The sequence below is a fragment of the Colletotrichum fructicola genome (assembly GCF_000319635.2).
Source record: "Colletotrichum fructicola Nara gc5 chromosome Unknown KSG_Nara_v1_contig01, whole genome shotgun sequence".
Classification (NCBI taxonomy): domain Eukaryota; kingdom Fungi; phylum Ascomycota; class Sordariomycetes; order Glomerellales; family Glomerellaceae; genus Colletotrichum; species Colletotrichum fructicola.
Genome location: NW_027094051.1, coordinates 804008 through 820850, shown reverse-complemented (window position 1 = coordinate 820850; position 16843 = coordinate 804008). Strand labels below are relative to the sequence as shown.

At 52.6% G+C, this 16843-nt stretch overlaps 6 protein-coding genes across 6 annotated transcripts; 2 read left to right on the top strand and 4 right to left on the bottom strand.

Moving 5' to 3' along the window:
- Positions 1-1227: 1227 nt before the first annotated feature.
- Positions 1228-2557, bottom strand: yxjH-1 (Uncharacterized protein; the record flags this gene model as incomplete). Its single annotated transcript, XM_032036804.1, has 3 exons — positions 1228-1654; positions 1706-1847; positions 1897-2557. The coding sequence occupies 3 exons, from the start codon at positions 2555-2557 to the stop codon at positions 1228-1230; spliced, it is 1230 nt and encodes a 409-aa protein (XP_031884363.1).
- Positions 2558-3952: 1395 nt separating this feature from the next.
- On the bottom strand, positions 3953-5210 carry CGGC5_v000247 (uncharacterized protein; the record flags this gene model as incomplete). The annotated part of the gene is made up of 4 exons (XM_032036803.1): positions 3953-4077; positions 4144-4599; positions 4668-4861; positions 4924-5210. 4 exons carry the CDS (start codon positions 5208-5210, stop codon positions 3953-3955), a joined length of 1062 nt encoding a protein of 353 aa, XP_031884362.1.
- Positions 5211-8192: 2982 nt separating this feature from the next.
- CGGC5_v000246 (uncharacterized protein) lies at positions 8193-8446 on the bottom strand (the record flags this gene model as incomplete). The annotated part of the gene is made up of 2 exons (XM_066150649.1): positions 8193-8370; positions 8424-8446. The coding sequence occupies 2 exons, from the start codon at positions 8444-8446 to the stop codon at positions 8193-8195; spliced, it is 201 nt and encodes a 66-aa protein (XP_066009767.1).
- Positions 8447-9745: 1299 nt separating this feature from the next.
- CGGC5_v000245 (putative oligopeptide transporter) lies at positions 9746-12237 on the top strand (the record flags this gene model as incomplete). The annotated part of the gene is made up of 5 exons (XM_032036802.1): positions 9746-10079; positions 10138-10449; positions 10504-11688; positions 11743-12063; positions 12125-12237. The coding sequence occupies 5 exons, from the start codon at positions 9746-9748 to the stop codon at positions 12235-12237; spliced, it is 2265 nt and encodes a 754-aa protein (XP_031884361.1).
- A 1712-nt stretch (positions 12238-13949) lies between these two features.
- freB-8 (Ferric/cupric reductase transmembrane component B) lies at positions 13950-16052 on the top strand (the record flags this gene model as incomplete). The annotated part of the gene is made up of 3 exons (XM_066150648.1): positions 13950-14434; positions 14486-14658; positions 14716-16052. The coding sequence occupies 3 exons, from the start codon at positions 13950-13952 to the stop codon at positions 16050-16052; spliced, it is 1995 nt and encodes a 664-aa protein (XP_066009669.1).
- A 379-nt stretch (positions 16053-16431) lies between these two features.
- CGGC5_v000243 (uncharacterized protein) lies at positions 16432-16783 on the bottom strand (the record flags this gene model as incomplete). Its single annotated transcript, XM_066150647.1, has 3 exons — positions 16432-16449; positions 16507-16528; positions 16578-16783. 3 exons carry the CDS (start codon positions 16781-16783, stop codon positions 16432-16434), a joined length of 246 nt encoding a protein of 81 aa, XP_066009766.1.
- Between the last annotated feature and the right edge of the window lie 60 nt (positions 16784-16843).

The following is a 16843-nucleotide window of genomic DNA, read 5'->3' as shown; positions in this document are numbered from 1 at the left end:
AAGGCTGGCAGACACCAGGGGTAGACGAGCAGCAGCTAGCTCCAGAGCCGGGGTTGTTACCCTTGGGACGGCCAACGAGCTTGGGGTGCTCTGAGGAATCGGACTGCAGAACAGCGGGGTTGGCCAGCGCCATGGCGGCAAAGAGGGCAGTAAGAACGATCTTGGCGTGCATGTTTAGTATGACACAAAGTGATAATTAGATAGGTTTCTTGATGGATTGGATAGTGTGCGTGAAGAGCTGTTCTTGATGCAAATGAATACAGTCTCCCAGCTCGCTGTCTTTTATGTCTGCATCTCCGGCTTCCTCGGATGAAAATGATTCCCGCACTTGTCTTCAATTGTGCTTAAAGTCCATCAAAATCACGCATTTCGTTTCTGAAGTTGAATGCGAGTCTCTCGGGTCGACGATATCCACAAATACACAACGTTGTGGGTCACGGAGTTTCGTTGAGCAAGTCCGTCAATATAATTGAGTTTTGAAATTTCCCAGACGCGGGCATTCGTAGTGTGAATTATGGCTGATATTCTATTTTACTTTGGTTCGATCAGACTACAGTCTCTCTCTCCTGATACAAGGGACTTGTAAAGAAGCGATACGTTCGAATGGGCCAATCATCAGTCGTCCTCGAGCTTCTTGTCGTATGACTTCAAATTAAGTTCAATTTTCATATTAACTAAATTATGTATTCCATTGATAGACGAGTTTGGAAGCTGAAGCGCCGCTTGAATCGACTTCGGCACCAGATGGCACCGGAACGTCCCACATTCGGTCTCCGCGGAGAGCTGGGTTGCGGATCCACCAGTTGCAGTGCCGGTAGGCGTAGTTGCGCAGTTCAGAACCAGGGACAACAGCAATATTGTTGGAATCTTTGCTGCGTTTTGTGGTTGTTTGCAATGTACTACTCAATATAGTGGGGGCGCAGTTTGTCATCTTTTCCGACTTCTGGTTGGAGGGGCATACGGCACGACGATTCGCCCTTTGTGCGAACATTGCAACACATACACAAGTGTGAGATTAATGGCATAAGGTAGAGCTCAGACCCCTCATCGAAGTAACAGCCTCAAATAGCGTTGAGGCTTTTAAATATCATATCCTGAAATAAGGCTAAATCGACTTTTCAAACACGCTCGCAATATTCTACAGCTCATCAGTTCATGTTGAATGTCACAGTACCCCCAGCTCCACGATCCCGAAACACTCGCATACAATCGTCATGCCTTACCAAATCAAGGCTCGCCCCAAATCTCGTCGGCGATCTGCCTCACCAGAGATAGCTTCTTCTTCTCGCCCTCCAGGCTTAGAGGGTATCCGCTCTCATGGGTGCTGAAACCGCACTGAGGTGAGACGCAGATACGCTTGAGCGCCTCCTCCTTGGTCTCGCCGCTTCCCTTGGCGACAAACTCAGCCGCCTTGTACACGCGAGCCTTCATCTCCTCCTTGTCCTCCAAGGCGGGCACCTTGGTGCTGATGATGCCGACGACAACGTTCTTGTTTTTGGGGAGGAACTGCAGGGGCTCGAAGCCGCCCGCGCGCTCAGTGTCGTATTCAAGGTAGAAGGTGTTGACGTTGAGGTTCTCGAAAAGCTTCTTCGCGATGATGTCGTAGGCACCCTCGGCAAAATGGCGTCCGCCAATGAAGTTTCCACGGCACAAACTTCACCTCGTTAGTACTGGTACTGTCTTCTCGCTACTGAAGTGTACTCACTGGATGCCGGTGTGCATGTCTTCGGGGAGCTTGCTGATGCTGTCATTGTAGAGCTTGATGTAGGCGTCGAGAAGATCTTCGACGGTACCGTCGTTGTCCTTGTCCTCCTCCCACCCTTGGCGGAACTTTTGTGAACAGAAGTCTGGACGAAGTCAGTGCAAATCAACGTTTCTGAGATCCCGGTTACTTACAAGCCATGCCCGGGTCATCGAACTGAACGTTACGCAGGCCAGCCTTGTAAAGCACCGCGAGCTCGTCCTGGTAGACCTTGGCCACGTCCTGGAAGTACTCGGCATCGTTGGCGTATGCCTCCTTCGTGTAGGCTCGGCCTTGCTTGTAGCGCATATGAAACCACGCAGGCGTGATCATGGTCAGCTTGATGTTACCCCATTCCTCCTTGGGCAGTGCGGCCTGAACGAGTTGCAACTCGTGAAGGTTGGACTTGGACTTCGCGGCGGAGTGCGCCAGCTTGGCGCCGGCAATGACAGAGTCGCCAGGCATGACCTTGCGGTCCTTCTCGATGAGGCTCACGACGTCGGGGTGGTAGAGGCGGAACATGCTGGCCTCAGCGTCTTGAAGCCGGGTTGTGCCCTCGAATTCGTCCCACATGAGACCCCAGAAACGCGTGCGGTTGTACTCGCCCGAGGTGACACCCTTGATGCCTAGGTCGCGCTGGAGCTTGACAACCTCGGCGACAGACTCCTTCTCGACGGCGGGAAGGCCAGCCTCTTCTTCGGACATGCCCTGATCGCGGATCTTGCCCTCGCGGATGTCAAGGAGCTTCTGGGGTCGGAGGAGGGAGCCCATGTGCTCAGCCCTGAAGGGCGGTGCCTGGTGAAGCTTGGAAGACATGTTGGCGAGCTTCAAAATGAGACCGGTAATTTCTGAAAGATGTTGTCTCTTCTCTCTTCTCTCGTCGCGAATTGGCTCAAGGTGAAGAATTTGAAAGTCGTGATGTCTCGGTAGGTGGCCGACTAAACGCTCGAGGCGGGGCAGGGGATTTTAACGGCGGGGCAAATGAGGGGTCAACTCCTGACCGATAGCTGACGAAGGGTGCGAAGGTCCGATTGAGGAGGGCTCAGCTATGAGCTAGCCGGCCTTAGTCCAAAAGATAGCTCATGTCAGCCGGGAATGAACCCAATTCGAGAGGACCGAGGGGACATGGAGCTTCGCCCCAAAGATGGTGGTCCCAACTCCTGTCGGCAGGGCGCCACGCGCGTGGCTGGAAGAGCCGACATACTTCTGGGGTGCATTTGCCCCTCCTTGTTTTGTCCGAAGAATGCTCTTTTGCCCCTCATCCCCCACTCGCCCGGCACCAGCGCCGTTGCGTTGACGTCAACGGGATTGGCCGAGTCGGCAGTGGGACAGGGGAGTTGGGTAACGGCGGGCGCGGTCAAAGAAGAAGCGCGACAAGCCGGTGTTGTTGATGTTTCACATCGAACTTCCACCGGCAAAGCCGGCCGCGGGGTACGGTCTCCGGCCAGGCCCGGTATTGATCCGCAATTGCCGTTTCCAACCGGTGGGAGGCTCAGGAGACCATGAGGCATTGCAAAGTTATAATAGGCCGGAGAACTGAAATCAAACTGATCCGTTGCTTTGTTGTCCAATATCTCGACTTGGCCATGGCCACTGTCGATCACTGCCTGTGGGAATACGCAGAATTGGTAATTATGGCTCAAACGATTGGGTTTGGCAACGTCCAAAATTTGGAGCCCGCGGCAGAAAGCTTCCAGAAACACTGTGGGTTCGCCGGGCGGGGCAAATACTTGTCGGAGACAAAATTCATGCTGTCAAGTCTTATTCCTCCATGCCTATTCGCCGTGCATATCTGTCCCGGAATTTCGGATTTGCGGAGCGGACTTACAAATGAGGATCCACGCCATGGCACCAACCATTTTACAAACTTCTTAACTTTGGGATTGAATGAAAACAGCAGTATCCCCCCATTCACGATTCTGCGTAAGCTTTTCGAACTTTTGAAATGGCGTTTACCACGTGAGATGAGACTGAGGAACGAACATTTCAATATGAGTCCTAAGATTGAACCTGCCATGCGGGAAGTGATGATATCAGTTGCCAAAGAGGTTGCGAAATCAGACAATGCCATTTCATGTTGAAAGGACGAGCAGTACAAAAAATAGGGCTGAAAAGTAATACAAGATACGACCTCCCACAACAGGAACAATCTGGCCTGGAATCCTGCGCATATCACCTTCTTAACTATGTGTGTTACCAGGAACCGTCGCATCAAGCGTCCATAAGCGATCTAGCATCTGTCTTCTTCATTGCATCATATCCCGAAGCCTTCATCCCCCACTCAAAGCAATCCGCCCAATATCGCCCACCGTATGAGACGCCAGGCGGCGCTCCGCCTAATTCATCAAATGTCAGCAATGTCAACTCCAGTCATAATGAATTTTCTTGAGGCGGCCACTCACAAGCTTGATTTTCCGCCCAATCCATGTTGGAGACACACTGGTCAACCGTCATGTTTGCGACCTCGTCGTCCACTTTCCTGTTCTCCGGGCACGTTGATCCTTGATCGATGTTGCTCTTGATCCAGAAATGCACAAACCCGACATCATACAGCTTGGCTTTGCTATCAGGAGCCCAAATATCTCGGTTGTAATCGGTCCAGTAGTAGCCGACTTTCGTCTGGTCTTTGCCAAAATGATTGTCTTTATCTACCACGTACCTGACAGCCTCCTCACAGAAGCGCCGGGTGACATCCTTGTCAGGCTTGTATGATGGAGGAATTGGCTCGTTCCAGCAAAGTGATTTGCCATGTTCGAGTGTCGGAGCTCCAATATCGAACTCGAGATTGTAAGTCGCGACGCCGCAGCCGTCAATAACAAGGCGACCCTTCTCGTTCATCCAGAAGCCCTCCTCATGGCCTGGAATCGTGTCAGTTCGATGTTGCTCATGTTTTGATGGTTTGCGGGTGATGATCTGATGCACTCACATGAAGGTTCCGTGACAAATCTGTTGAAAGCTGCAGTACAGGTATCTTGGCAGCCTGAGCCGTCGCCCTTCGGTTGCCATTCCATGGTCACGTTTCTGGACTCCCCAACGATGGCCTCACCGCGCTGCCACTGTCCTATAAAGCCGCCCTTGTCGAGAGTATTGTTCGTAAATGCGCACATCTCATTTACGGTACTCCGCAATCGTCAGCATGACCTTTCTCAAGACAGGCAAGGCATTTTCGGTAGAAGACTCACGGCCACCAGTTGTAGAAGTATGACCAGTACGGAGCGGTACACTTGACCTTGAATTTGGGAGGGGCTTTTGCGCTTGATGATGCGGTCGAGTCCAGGTTCTCGTTCAGATTCTCATCCCTGGGAGTGATGTTGTTGAGGAAACGGAAGTGACGGGTGACTTCGTCCTTTGCTGGAGTGACTTGGAGGGTCTCGGAGGATCTTGTAGGGTCTTTCTCGGTTGGCAAGGCGATCCCGAGAGTGAAGAAAATAGTTGTGACAAGGCAGACGAGGTCCTTTGAGAGACGCATGATTGTTTGGTCTGTTGGTGATAGCTGCGTTCGGCAGGATGAAGAGAAATCTGGAGCTTCTCGATGTTGTACTTTGATTGATGCGCGTCTTGTTGTTGGCATAGAACATCAATGAGATATTGGGCCCTCTACCCCTCAAGTATTTATATACACTCGTATAATATGATACATACCATTGCCTGCCTCACGATGTGGCATGATGTTCAGAATATTTTCGCGAAAATGATATCAGTGTAACTTCACAGGCGCGTTGCAGTCAACAGAACATCACTTCAGAAGCAACAGAGAGCCTCATCGAGCCCTTGATCATCGTGAGTTCTGACGGTGAAGGTCCAATCGGAACACTTTTGAAGTAGCCGGAACGCGGTGAAACCCATTGTCCAACGTCACAACTTTCGGCTATTTTGCGAGACAATTTCACTTCTGCGTTCCATCATCGCTCGTACACAATCTCCTGATGCTATTTCTGAGGGATTTTGGTTACCCTTTAGAAGGCAAACATAAACCAGGTGATGAAAATTTGCCAGCTCAACAATGACGCCATTTGGGACTATTTCCCTTCCAAGACCGATTGGCATTGGTGTTTCAATAGAGTTAGTCGAATCATTTCGCCCCAACTCGTTTGCCCCATTGGTCAAACATACGGACCCAAGTTCTGACGGGCCGTGGCTGCGAACATAGCCGAGGCCGGGGGTGGATATCTGCGCCATCGGTATCCCGAGTGAAGGGTCGGTCGCCTTCCGAGCTTTCGACTTGGGTATTGGAATGAGTAAGCAATGCTTTGTTTTTGACAAACCAAGAGACCTTTTTTCCGTAGGTGGACTGTCTGCTCTTTGATGTGGCTCTGTAGTCCGACTGCTGTCCCAATGGCTTTGCCATCGTTAGCAGAAATTGCATGTTGGCTTTATGCCAATGTCGTGTCCGCCTGTTGTCCAACCGGCGCTGGACTGCACCAGGTCGTGCGCATCGCCACGTTTCTGATATCTCCAATCCAAATTATCACAACGGCGGTGATCATGATACACTGTCTCGGTGCAAAGTGACCATGGATACTTATTTCTGCCTGATATGGTTGGTGCCTCAAACAACTCGGGCTTTGATCTGTACCTTATCGATCGCATCTCTCTGTGCGATTCTTGTGATCTGGACGCAGAATTTGATGCGATTTACGCAAGTGAGAACCTATGTAGCGGTGCGATGAATAACACCATGAGCAACACCAGCGACTCGGTTTCTCTTCCGCCTCGTTCGAGAGTCACCATGCATATTTATGTGGGACGAACTATCGACAAACATTGTCAAGAACATTCAGAGCATAGCCTTTGTCGTCGTACAATCTCGGTCCGAATTTGACTGCTGATAGAGGATATCTGAACAGCTTCATGTTCTGAACGATATCCTGCTTGTCAGGGGCAAAACTCGAGTCCTGGTACAAGCCCCGTTGAAGATGCGGGTGGTGGCATCTAGATGTCGCCTGACCAAACAAATTTGACCGGCTGTTTCTCCGCTTTTCATCGATAGGGTTTCGGGCACCAGAATGTCATGCCATACAACAGATGGGTTCCGGAAGAGATGTGTATTCAGGTGGAGTGGCTATTGGTCTCTGTGCACATTAGTTTTGAAGGCAAGGCATACGCTGAATCCCATCTACATTACAGACATGAGCAACAATGCAAGCGCGCGAAGATAGATGAATAATATAATGAAGCGGGTAGTCAATCAGCAAGTCTCTTTCTGATATCAGAGCGATGGGCGTATGGGTTTAGTTGGAAGTGAAAGGTGCGAATGAGGAAAAGCTTATGATATCGGTTTGAGAACAAATGCTAGAGTGATCATCCATCTGGCAAGACACTCCCGCCACGGGTGGCGTGCAGCCTGTTTCGTTTTCCAAGACAAGCAATAGCAACTGATGATGCGATTTTTGGACATGCCATATCATTGCTGAAACCATCAAATGGGAGGAACAATGTTGGAAGTGATCAGAAGTGAAGAAAGTCAGCCCTTTTGCCACGGGTGGCGTGACGATTGTGATAAGATCTGAACCGACCCAATGGCGAACTCCCGAGATGCAGCCTATCGCTTCCCACCGGCTGGAACCGACCAACACTCCACTCAACATCCAAGACGGGCACCTGCAATATGCAGTGATCTATTGTCTCATGATGGGTGGTTCGTCTCATCCTGACGAGCCCAGCCAGCTCAAAGTTCGGGCAGGGCGTCTGACGGGCGAAGATGGTGGCCACCACTTCGCAAAGTTGCCTGCCCTGGCAGTAGACACTCAGATCGTTTACTTGGACCAACCAATTCGGATACGAATCACCGAGGCAGTCATGCATATCTCATTGTTCAAGCAGGCAGCCAGTCGAGTGCCCGCACATCGCCAAGACGTTGGGACTTTTGCAGATCTTGGATAACCATAACGGGCAAGGCTATCATCGCGACCAATCACCCCAGAGCAGAAGGCGAATCCAGATGCCGCTTGCTGACTCCCATCATGCCCAAAGGGACCTGCGCAAAAGCGAGCGGCTGAAGTGCAGGGCGCGCGCATCACCTACCCTTGCTGGTATGGAAGTCCGCATGTCACGAGCTCACCTGCACAGATGGCGGGCGCGTGTGGTGGTGTGGGTTTGTGTGTGCACTTTTTGATATGATCCCACCTGCCGAGGGAATTCGAAAAAAGCAAAGACATCCCCTCGTTGAGAGCAAATCCCCGGCCTTCCAGCGCGGGCCATATGGGCCGTCTTGGCGGCAATGTCGTCCAACCCGCGCTGTGACCCAACCAACACCCCTTGATCGGGGCAAACCGCGGGCCAACAACAAGCTTGTGGGCCTACCTCCAGATAAGGACGGAATGGTGCATTGGCTGCTGTTCTCGTTTGCCTGCCGTCAGATGGGGGCGGGATTCTGAAGGAAGCCCCGGCCTGGTGTTCAGGATGCGCACAAGCAGGGCATTTCCAACGAAACGGGAATAAGTGGGAATTGTCAGTTGATGGTCACTGTGTAAGCCCCAGGTTTGAGATAGAAACGCCCGTCGACCGTCGTCTGGAATCGAGATTTGCAGGGAGCCATCAGGCAGAACACAATGCGGTAGTAGCGCCATTTGTGGAAATGTTTGTCGGTCTCTGCATTCAACACGTCCAACAGATGGGTTCCAACACGGCTGCTGAGATCAGCCGGTGCTCGCAAAAGTGCCGCCGGGGGTGCGACCTGTACCTTGAGTAACGTTCGTTACTCATCTTATCCGCAATCGGCGCGTAGTATTGCTGTGGGGAATTCTCGGAACTCTCCCACTTGTCGGCCGTTCTCCGATTCCCGCGAAGGAAAACACAATGGCCAGCCGCAGACACTGAGCAGCAGCCGCAAACCGCGACAAGCCTTTGCCAACCGCTTCAAGAGATCCGGCCGAGAGGTTGCCCAGACGGGCGCGCTGCAAAAGAACCTCTGGTCGAACTTTTGATTCTCTTGGTAGGCAAGGGGGAAATGGAATGCCAACATGGCGTCGCAACGGCCGCCCTTCCAAGAGTGCTTGACATGTCTTGCCATTCTGCGCCGAGCTGTGGCACCGTCGAATGGCGAAGAGGCACTTCGCCGACAACCACCGCTCACTTGACGAGTTGGAGGGGGAGAACCACAATATATAGGCGGCTTGGCGGAGCACTTGGCGGCATGGCCAAGACGTCCGAGTCGGGGGTTGTCGCCGGGATATTGCAGCAGAAGCGGAGCCCTCCTCCGGGGCCACAGGTCCATCGACCTCTCCTGATAAGGAAGCTGGTTGACGCAGGTCGACGGGACCGACCAACCGCGACGGCGGACGGGAGGTCGACATCGCGCCGCCCAGCCCTCCATTCTCGAGCCGATTCTGTGATCCGGAAGGGTGGCCCCAGGACCTTTTGATCTGCGACGTTCGCGCCGCAGGGATGGGGACGGGTTGTTCGACAGAGACATGTCCCATCCCGATTCCGTGCCTCCTGACTGGTCGTGGGCAGAGAGTCAGGACACATCAGGTTATTGTTCTGCCAATCGATGAGGTGGTTCTTGGGAATTGAATCGACTCACAGATTACCCAGCAAATAAACTATTCGACAACTGGGGAACACATTGGCTCCCCCTCTGCTGATCGATAACGGCCTTGGCACGCCAGGGCCCTTTTGCTCCTGGGATTTCGGCCGGCCGTCCAGACTCGGTGATTCCCCAAACCACCTGCGGAATCTGGTAATCGCCATTACGATCGTTGGTTGTCGTCGACGCCCGCCATGGGTATCAGCCGCCACCCCCATGAGAGGCAAAAGTTCCATGGCCCTGGTACCCTAGAAGGGTCGGATGGTCAGTTGCTGCATGGCGGCGGTCCCCGGTATGCGTTCGGAGCTCCAACCGTGAATTCTTAAAAGAAACCCGCAGACCACCGCCACCGTCGAGGGCTTCCGCTTCTCTTTTGACATCAAGCCAGGTCTCTCTTTGCCTAGAGCCAGCCAGCACAGCCAGCCGGTGTGCCGACTTGAATCCGACAAGCACCAACCTCGACGAACCTCGTCAACATGGTGGCCACGAACCCCATCCCCGGGCCCATCCAGGCCGAGACGCAGATTCCATCTGTGGATCCTGCTCACGACCCCAACATCGTCACCGAGAAGATCCGTCACTCTGAGCAGATTGACGATCTCAAGAGCGAGCTCAGCGATGGCGACCAGATCACGGATCTCTTCAGCCCGTTTCCCGAGGTCAAGGGTATCGAGCCTGAGGAGAACCCCTTCACCATCCGTGCCGTTCTGACGGGTATCATCCTCGGTTCTCTCGTCAATGCCTCGAACGTGTACCTCGGTCTGAAGACCGGTTTCTCGTTCACCGCCACCATGTTCGGTGCCATCTTCGGTATGTCTTGCCGTGCAGGTGATGCAAAGAGACTACTCGACTGACACACAAACTCTAGGTTACGCCATCGTTCAAGTCCTGGCCAAGACGGTCCCTCACATGCCCATCCTCGGAGGCCGTTTCGGCCCCCAGGAGAACTCCATCATTCAGGCCTCTGCCACCGGTGCCGGTGGCATGTCCGGTCTTTTCGTCGCGGCTCTCCCGGCCATGTACCAGCTCAACCTCATGTCCGACAACCCCCGTGAGGACTTTGGCCGCATCTTGACCATCACCGTCGTCTGCGCCTTCTTTGGCCTGTTCGCTGCGGTGCCTCTTCGCAAGTTCTTCGTCATCAACGTTGCTCGCGAGTTGAACCTTGTTTTCCCCACACGTAAGTTGGACTCACTGTGCTGAACTCCCAAGCATCCGCTGACAAGAGCGACAGCGACTGCGACTGCCCTTACTATTCGTTCCATGCACGCCGTCGGCAGCGGTGCTGCGGACGCTGTCAAGAAGATCAAGACCCTGGGATACACCTTCGTTGGTGCTCTGGTTCACATTGTCGTGTCCCAATACGCGGATGGCATCCTCCACAACTGGCACATCTTCACCTGGTTCTACATCTGGAGCGGCTACAAGAACTGGGCCATGAACATCGAGAACTGGGGCTGGTACATCCAGATCACCCCCGCCTTCTTCGGCTCCGGCATGCTCGTCGGTCTGAACGCCGCCTGGTCCTGGTGGGGAGGAACTTTCTTCGCCTGGGGCTTCGTCGGTCCTCTCTTGGTCAAGTACGGCGAGGCCGTCGGTGTTGCCCGAGCTCCGGACGATCCCAAGTGGCACGACAGAGTCGCCTTCAACGGCATGACTATCAGCGACGAGCCGGGCTGGGTTCCTTCTCCCCGCTACTGGTTCTTGTGGCCCGGAGTCATGGTCCTGGTGTGCTACTCCATGGCTGAGTTCGTCCTCCACATCGGTGTCATCCTCGACGGTGCCAAGTTTGCCTTCCGATCCGGCGCGAGAAGCATCAACAACCGCCTCCAAGCCAAGGGAAAGTCGAACGAATTCCTTGCCAAGCATGCTGCCAAGGCTGATGCTGCTGATGGTCTTGTTGAGGACTTTGCTCCTCCCAGCCAGCAAGTCCCGGCCTGGGTTTGGGCTACTGGTACTCTTGTGTTCGTTGTTGTGGCCTGCATTGTCTGCCACATTCAGTTCCACATGAACGCTGGCCTCGCCATCCTTGCCTGTATCCTGGGTCTTCTTTTTGCTTTCCTCAGCATTCACGGAGGTGCCGTCACCGACTGCACTCCTTTGACTGCTTCTGCCAAGGCCTCTCAGCTGGTTTTCGGCGGTGTCACAAAGGGGCAAGGCCTTGAGATGCACAATGCACAGCGCATCAACCTCATTGCTGGTGGTATTGCCTCCGGCACTGCGGATGTGGCAACTGCTCTTGTCAGCGACTTCCGTGTTGGTTTCCTTCTTCGCACCCCGCCCCACTTGCAATTTTACGCACAGGCCATTGGTGCACTCGTTAGCGTGTTCTTAGCGCCGGGAGTGTTCGTACTGTTCATGGCTGCATACCCATGCATCTGGCATGAACTTGACGCAACAGAAGAATGCGCTTTTCTCGGTAAGTTTTCGCCCTCATTTTTTCTGCATTTTCAAGCTGACCCGGTAAACGCAGCACCTTCGGTTACGGCTTGGCGCGCCGTGGCGGAAGCTGTTACCCTTCCTCAACTTCCTATTACTCGTTCTTGTGGCATTTTCACGATCGTGATGGGTGTGGTGTGTGTCCTGCAAGCCGCCCTCAAGAACTTCTACCTTGTGGGCAACCGCACCAAGTACAGGGACTACCTTCCCAACTGGATGTCCATCGGTGTTGCCTGGGTTCTGGGACCCGATTCTGGCTATGCCAATGCCATTATGTTCGGAGCCATCACTGCTTGGTGGTGGCGCAAGTATTTCCCCAAGAACTTTGAAACTCACTGCTTCGCGGCTGCCGCAGGTAAGATAACTCCAAACACAAGTTACTCACGTGAAAAAAACAAGGCTGACTCTCAAATCAGGTCTGATTGCCGGAGAAGGCTTCGGTGGTGTGATCAACGCCGCGTTGGAGCTTGGTGGTGCCTCAGGCGCTTTTTACGGCACTGAGATCGCAATCCCCGGTGGAACATGGTAAACTCTGGCTCCTTAGGCCACTCCATAATACCATTCATAAACCACCTCAATAATATCTACGCTCTCTAATTCATTATTCATTCCAAACATGAACCTCGTGAAGTTGATCGATGTTCCGCTCGTAAGAGTGGGTCCCGGAGATCGTTCCGGACTCCAGCCGCTGTCTCCACCACCGGAGCGAATCTGGAAAGACCCGTCACTGCCGCCGCTGCCGTCTCCGGTGCCTTTTTTCCTATCCGCAACCTCCTTCCTGCCCGCGGCCTTCTTACTCGCCCGGAAGGAAGCCTCTCTCCTACCTCTTACCCTTCCAGCACTACATCGATTAGCCGCCGAAGGGTACCTCTCGAGAGCATAGATAAGCACAGATGGATGCACCAGGTCTTCTTCTCGTAGGGTCAACGGATGATCTCCAAAGTGTGAGAGTTGAGAGTCTCGCCGATGCTTGCAAAAGTGCTGAAAGGACAGGTTCTCTTCATACTCAAATGGTTTCATTGGATGTCATCAACCACACTTAAATGGAGAGGTCTTGGTCTCTGGCGGCCGGCGTCGATAACCAATTATCCAATTATTATCATGAGGTAGATATGGCTCAAAGGTAATGGGCGTATGATGATGCAAAGCGTCCTCGATATCGACTGTGAGCGGTATCCTCGCTGTCATATTAAGTTTGCTAGATGGGGTAGATATGCGGGCTGAGGTATACGGTGCAGCTTGCTTTCCTGACTCGGATACGACAGGCGAAGAGAGGTAAGTACCCGTGTTGACACTTTGGGAGGCTGTAAAATATCTGCAAAGTTTCTGCAAGTTTTTTACTAATCAATTTCTTTACTAATTTAACCACCTTGTTACATGAGCCAGACATTTATGTGATGTTGGAGGTTGGTTGCCTGGCTGTGGACGCGCGGCTGACGGCGCGCATTGAGGGTACATCTTCATCTGCACAAGTCACTCCTCATCACCTGAACTAGCCGAGAATCTCACCAAAAACCGATAGAAGGCTTTGAAGGACTTGGAGCGACATGCAGCTTCAAATTGTTTTGTTTTTCTTCCATCGGCCGTCAGCAAGGGGGTCGCAGAGCAAGACCTTGAACTTACTGCAACTCTGACTGCAAGTGAACAAAGCATGGCCTTGTCACATGGGTGCGTTCTTTCCACCTTCACCGGTTTCGATCTAAGCATGATCATTCTGCGTCTCCAAACGCCACGAATGAGCTGTTTATCTTGAAATGATGACAAGATACCGCCGAGAGCGAAGTTTGGTCTGCGGGGCGGATCGCGGAATATGGCACAAAAGTCCCTGAACCCTGCGAGCCGTCACCGTGGCCCCGGGTTCTAGCCGCTGCTTGTGGAATGATATTTAAAAGCGAAATTGATCGAGACCTTTGTTTTGAGGTATGAACCAATCATGCTGCGCGTATTACTGCTCAGGTGGCGGCGAAAACGAACGCAGTGTGAGAGAGTTTGAGCAGTTTTCCCGATCTAAAACCCACTAGACCTTAATCACCCAAATCCTAATAGCCAGCTCCGCATCAAATGCAACCTCCTCGTGTGATTCGCATTTGTATAACTAGGAAGCGGGTATCTGTTGATGCTGTATCAAACGGGACACCTGCAGCCTTGGCGATCTAGCTTTATCATCATCATCTACTATCTTCAACATCACCCATGAAGCTCCATTCGTTCGTCGTCCTTGTCGCGGCGGCCAGCCGTACGATGGGCGCCGGACAAGGCCTGGTCGGTTACGGCATCACCATGTACAAACCTCCTTGCGCTTTTGCATGTCGCGATGCAATCTCTGGTGCAACTTTGAACTGCTCGACCACCGGTTCAGACGATATGGGCGGCATGTCTGGAATGTCGATGAGCGGCATGGTGATGACAGACCCGAGCTGCTACGCTACCGACGACGCATTCCTGCAGACACTTGCTTGGTGTGTCTCGACTCGTTGCAAGAACATGCCCACCTGGAAGCTTGAGAAGTTCTGGCAAGAGAACGTGGCCGGCACAGAAGCCGTTCAGCCGGACCCGAAGGAGACATACCAACAGGCGCTGGAGAAGATCAGCGGTACTCCAACTGCTTTATACAACGCCACTGGGTCTCTGAATCAAACGAGCCTGGTATCTGAAGACCTTTGGTTTGCGGCTTACAATACCGATACGATCTTTGAAAATCAAGAAAGCCAGCAGGAAGGATTTGGGTGAGCAATACAACACTCCCTCAGACATGAATTGAGTCTAACAATATGCAGTCTGATTATACTCCTCTCAGGCGTCGTCATCCCCATCGCCGTCTCGCTCCTACGCTTCGTCCCCTTCCCGACAGCTTGGCGCACCAAGTTCAACGCGATGATCATCGACCCACCTCTATTTGGCCACCGTCATGACACACCCGTCTTCTTTGGAATTGCCCTCATGCCAAAGCGTGGACAAGCTCTCTTCATTTTATACTTCATAGTCATTAACACCGTACTATCGGCAGTCAACTATCAGTACGCCGACCCGAACACCTGGTATCCTGGCGACGGCTGGCGTTGGATGTGCATGTTGATATCCAACCGTCTTGGACTGCTAAGTTTCGCCAACCTGCCGCTGGTATTCCTGTACGCTGGTCGAAACAACCTCCTGCTTTGGGTTACAGACTGGTCCCACTCGACGTTTCTCTTGGTGCACCGATGGATAGCAGCCATAGCAACCCTGCAGGCTATCCTACATAGCATCATCTACCTGGATGTTTATATCAAGAACGGCACCCACGCCACCGAGTCCCGAGAACCATACTGGTACTGGGGTATCATTGCGACGTTGGGTCTGGTCGTCATGTTCCCGTCTTCGGTCATACCCATCCGCAGGAAGATCTATGAGGCGTTCCTCGCATGGCATATTGCCGTGGCTATTCTGATCATCGCGGGCTGTTACTGGCACATTGTCTTCGAGTTCAAACACCAATGGGGCTACGAGGTATGGATTATCGTGTGCATGGCGATCTGGGCTTTCGACCGCGTGTTTCGAGTCCTGCGACTCCTACGCCACGGCGTCAAGACGGCTGATATTACGGCCGTCGACTCAGAGTATGTTCGCGTTACCGTCTCAGGTGTCTCCGCATCTGGCGTTGCGTACCTATACTTCCCAACTCTTACTTGGCGCATATGGGAGAACCACCCCTTCTCAATTGCTTCCGGCATTTTGTCTTCAACTCGCTCCCGAATTGAAGTCGCCCAGCAAATTGACGGCGACATCGAAAAGATCTCCAACAGCAGCGATCGGGCCGCTGATAAGAGGTCTGCAGTCAGCCACCGTCCCGTCAGCTCGTCACAGACATCAGACAAGCCACCCGAGATGGGAATCACATTCTACATTCGGACTCAAACAGGTTTATCCTCACGTTTAAGCACTCGCAGCACAATCCCTGTGCTTGTCGAGTCTGGATACCCATCTCACGCGCCTCTGTTTGAATCACCACACAAAGCCCCAACGCTGGTTGCAATCGCTGGTGGGGTGGGAGTAATTGCTCTTCTGCCCAGTTTAGCCGGTCACCCTGGCCGCTCCAAGCTGTTTTGGGGATGTCGATCTCAGGCATTGGTGGATGATATAGAAGTCTCAGGCTCGCTGTGGAGGGTTGAGAAGGAGCTCTTCATTGGGAAGAGGATGAATGTGAGAGACGTGCTTGAGAGCGAGCTAAATGCCACGAGCGAAGTTTGCGTGATGGTTTGCGGGCCAGAGGGATTGAGCGACGAGGTTAGAACCGTCTTTTCGGAGGTTGTGCGCAAGGGGAATGGAGTCAAAGCAAGGCTCATCGTGGAGTCTTTTAGTTGGTAATATTGCAGAAGGCATCATTTGGAACTTTTGCGATTAAAGGTCCCAAAGCCATTTTGCCTTCAGATTGATACCCCAAAGGTTTACGTGCATCCAAACACCGCCGTAGTCCGTCTTTTCCCATTTGTAGAGTGACCCCAGTTGTGAATTCCTCGTATTTGGCCGGTCGGCATTCGGTATTGAATGTCCACGATGTGTCCTCGAATACAAAGTGTTTCGTTGCAGTGGAAGTGTTGATAGCCAGGTAGAGATCAGAATAGTCACTCGCCAATGAATAAAAGCTCTCGCGCCATGCATATGATCTAGGTTGTTGGATTTATTATAGTTAAGGTACTGTTTAGTTGGTATCATCTAATCCTCATTCCCTCATTGCTCTCGCTGTTTAATCGGTCCTGCGCCACTGTTTCTGGTCAGTCAAAGTCACTAGAGGTAAATGTTTGGAGTTCGTGGTTCATACCTTTGGTTTACTTAAGATAGCACTGCAGGGCACATCTGTCGCTACCCCAGTAGTTGGCGACGTGAACAAACTTGCCGCCCTCGTTTCTTCCGGCTCTAGCGCAAGGCAGATCGCAGTCTGAGTCCTTGTACGGGTCCTTGCCGCCGTTGAAGTCGTTGCAGTTGTGCCATGCGGCGACACTGAGCTTCTCGTACTTGCAAAGCGGGTTCTCGCTGATCAGCTCCAAGCCTTGGACGGCAGCGATGCCGGCGGCGAAAATGATAGTGGTGAACTTCATGGCGATTGTTGGTTGAAGGAGTTGTAGTCCGATGATAGGCGAATATTTCCACCTACAAAG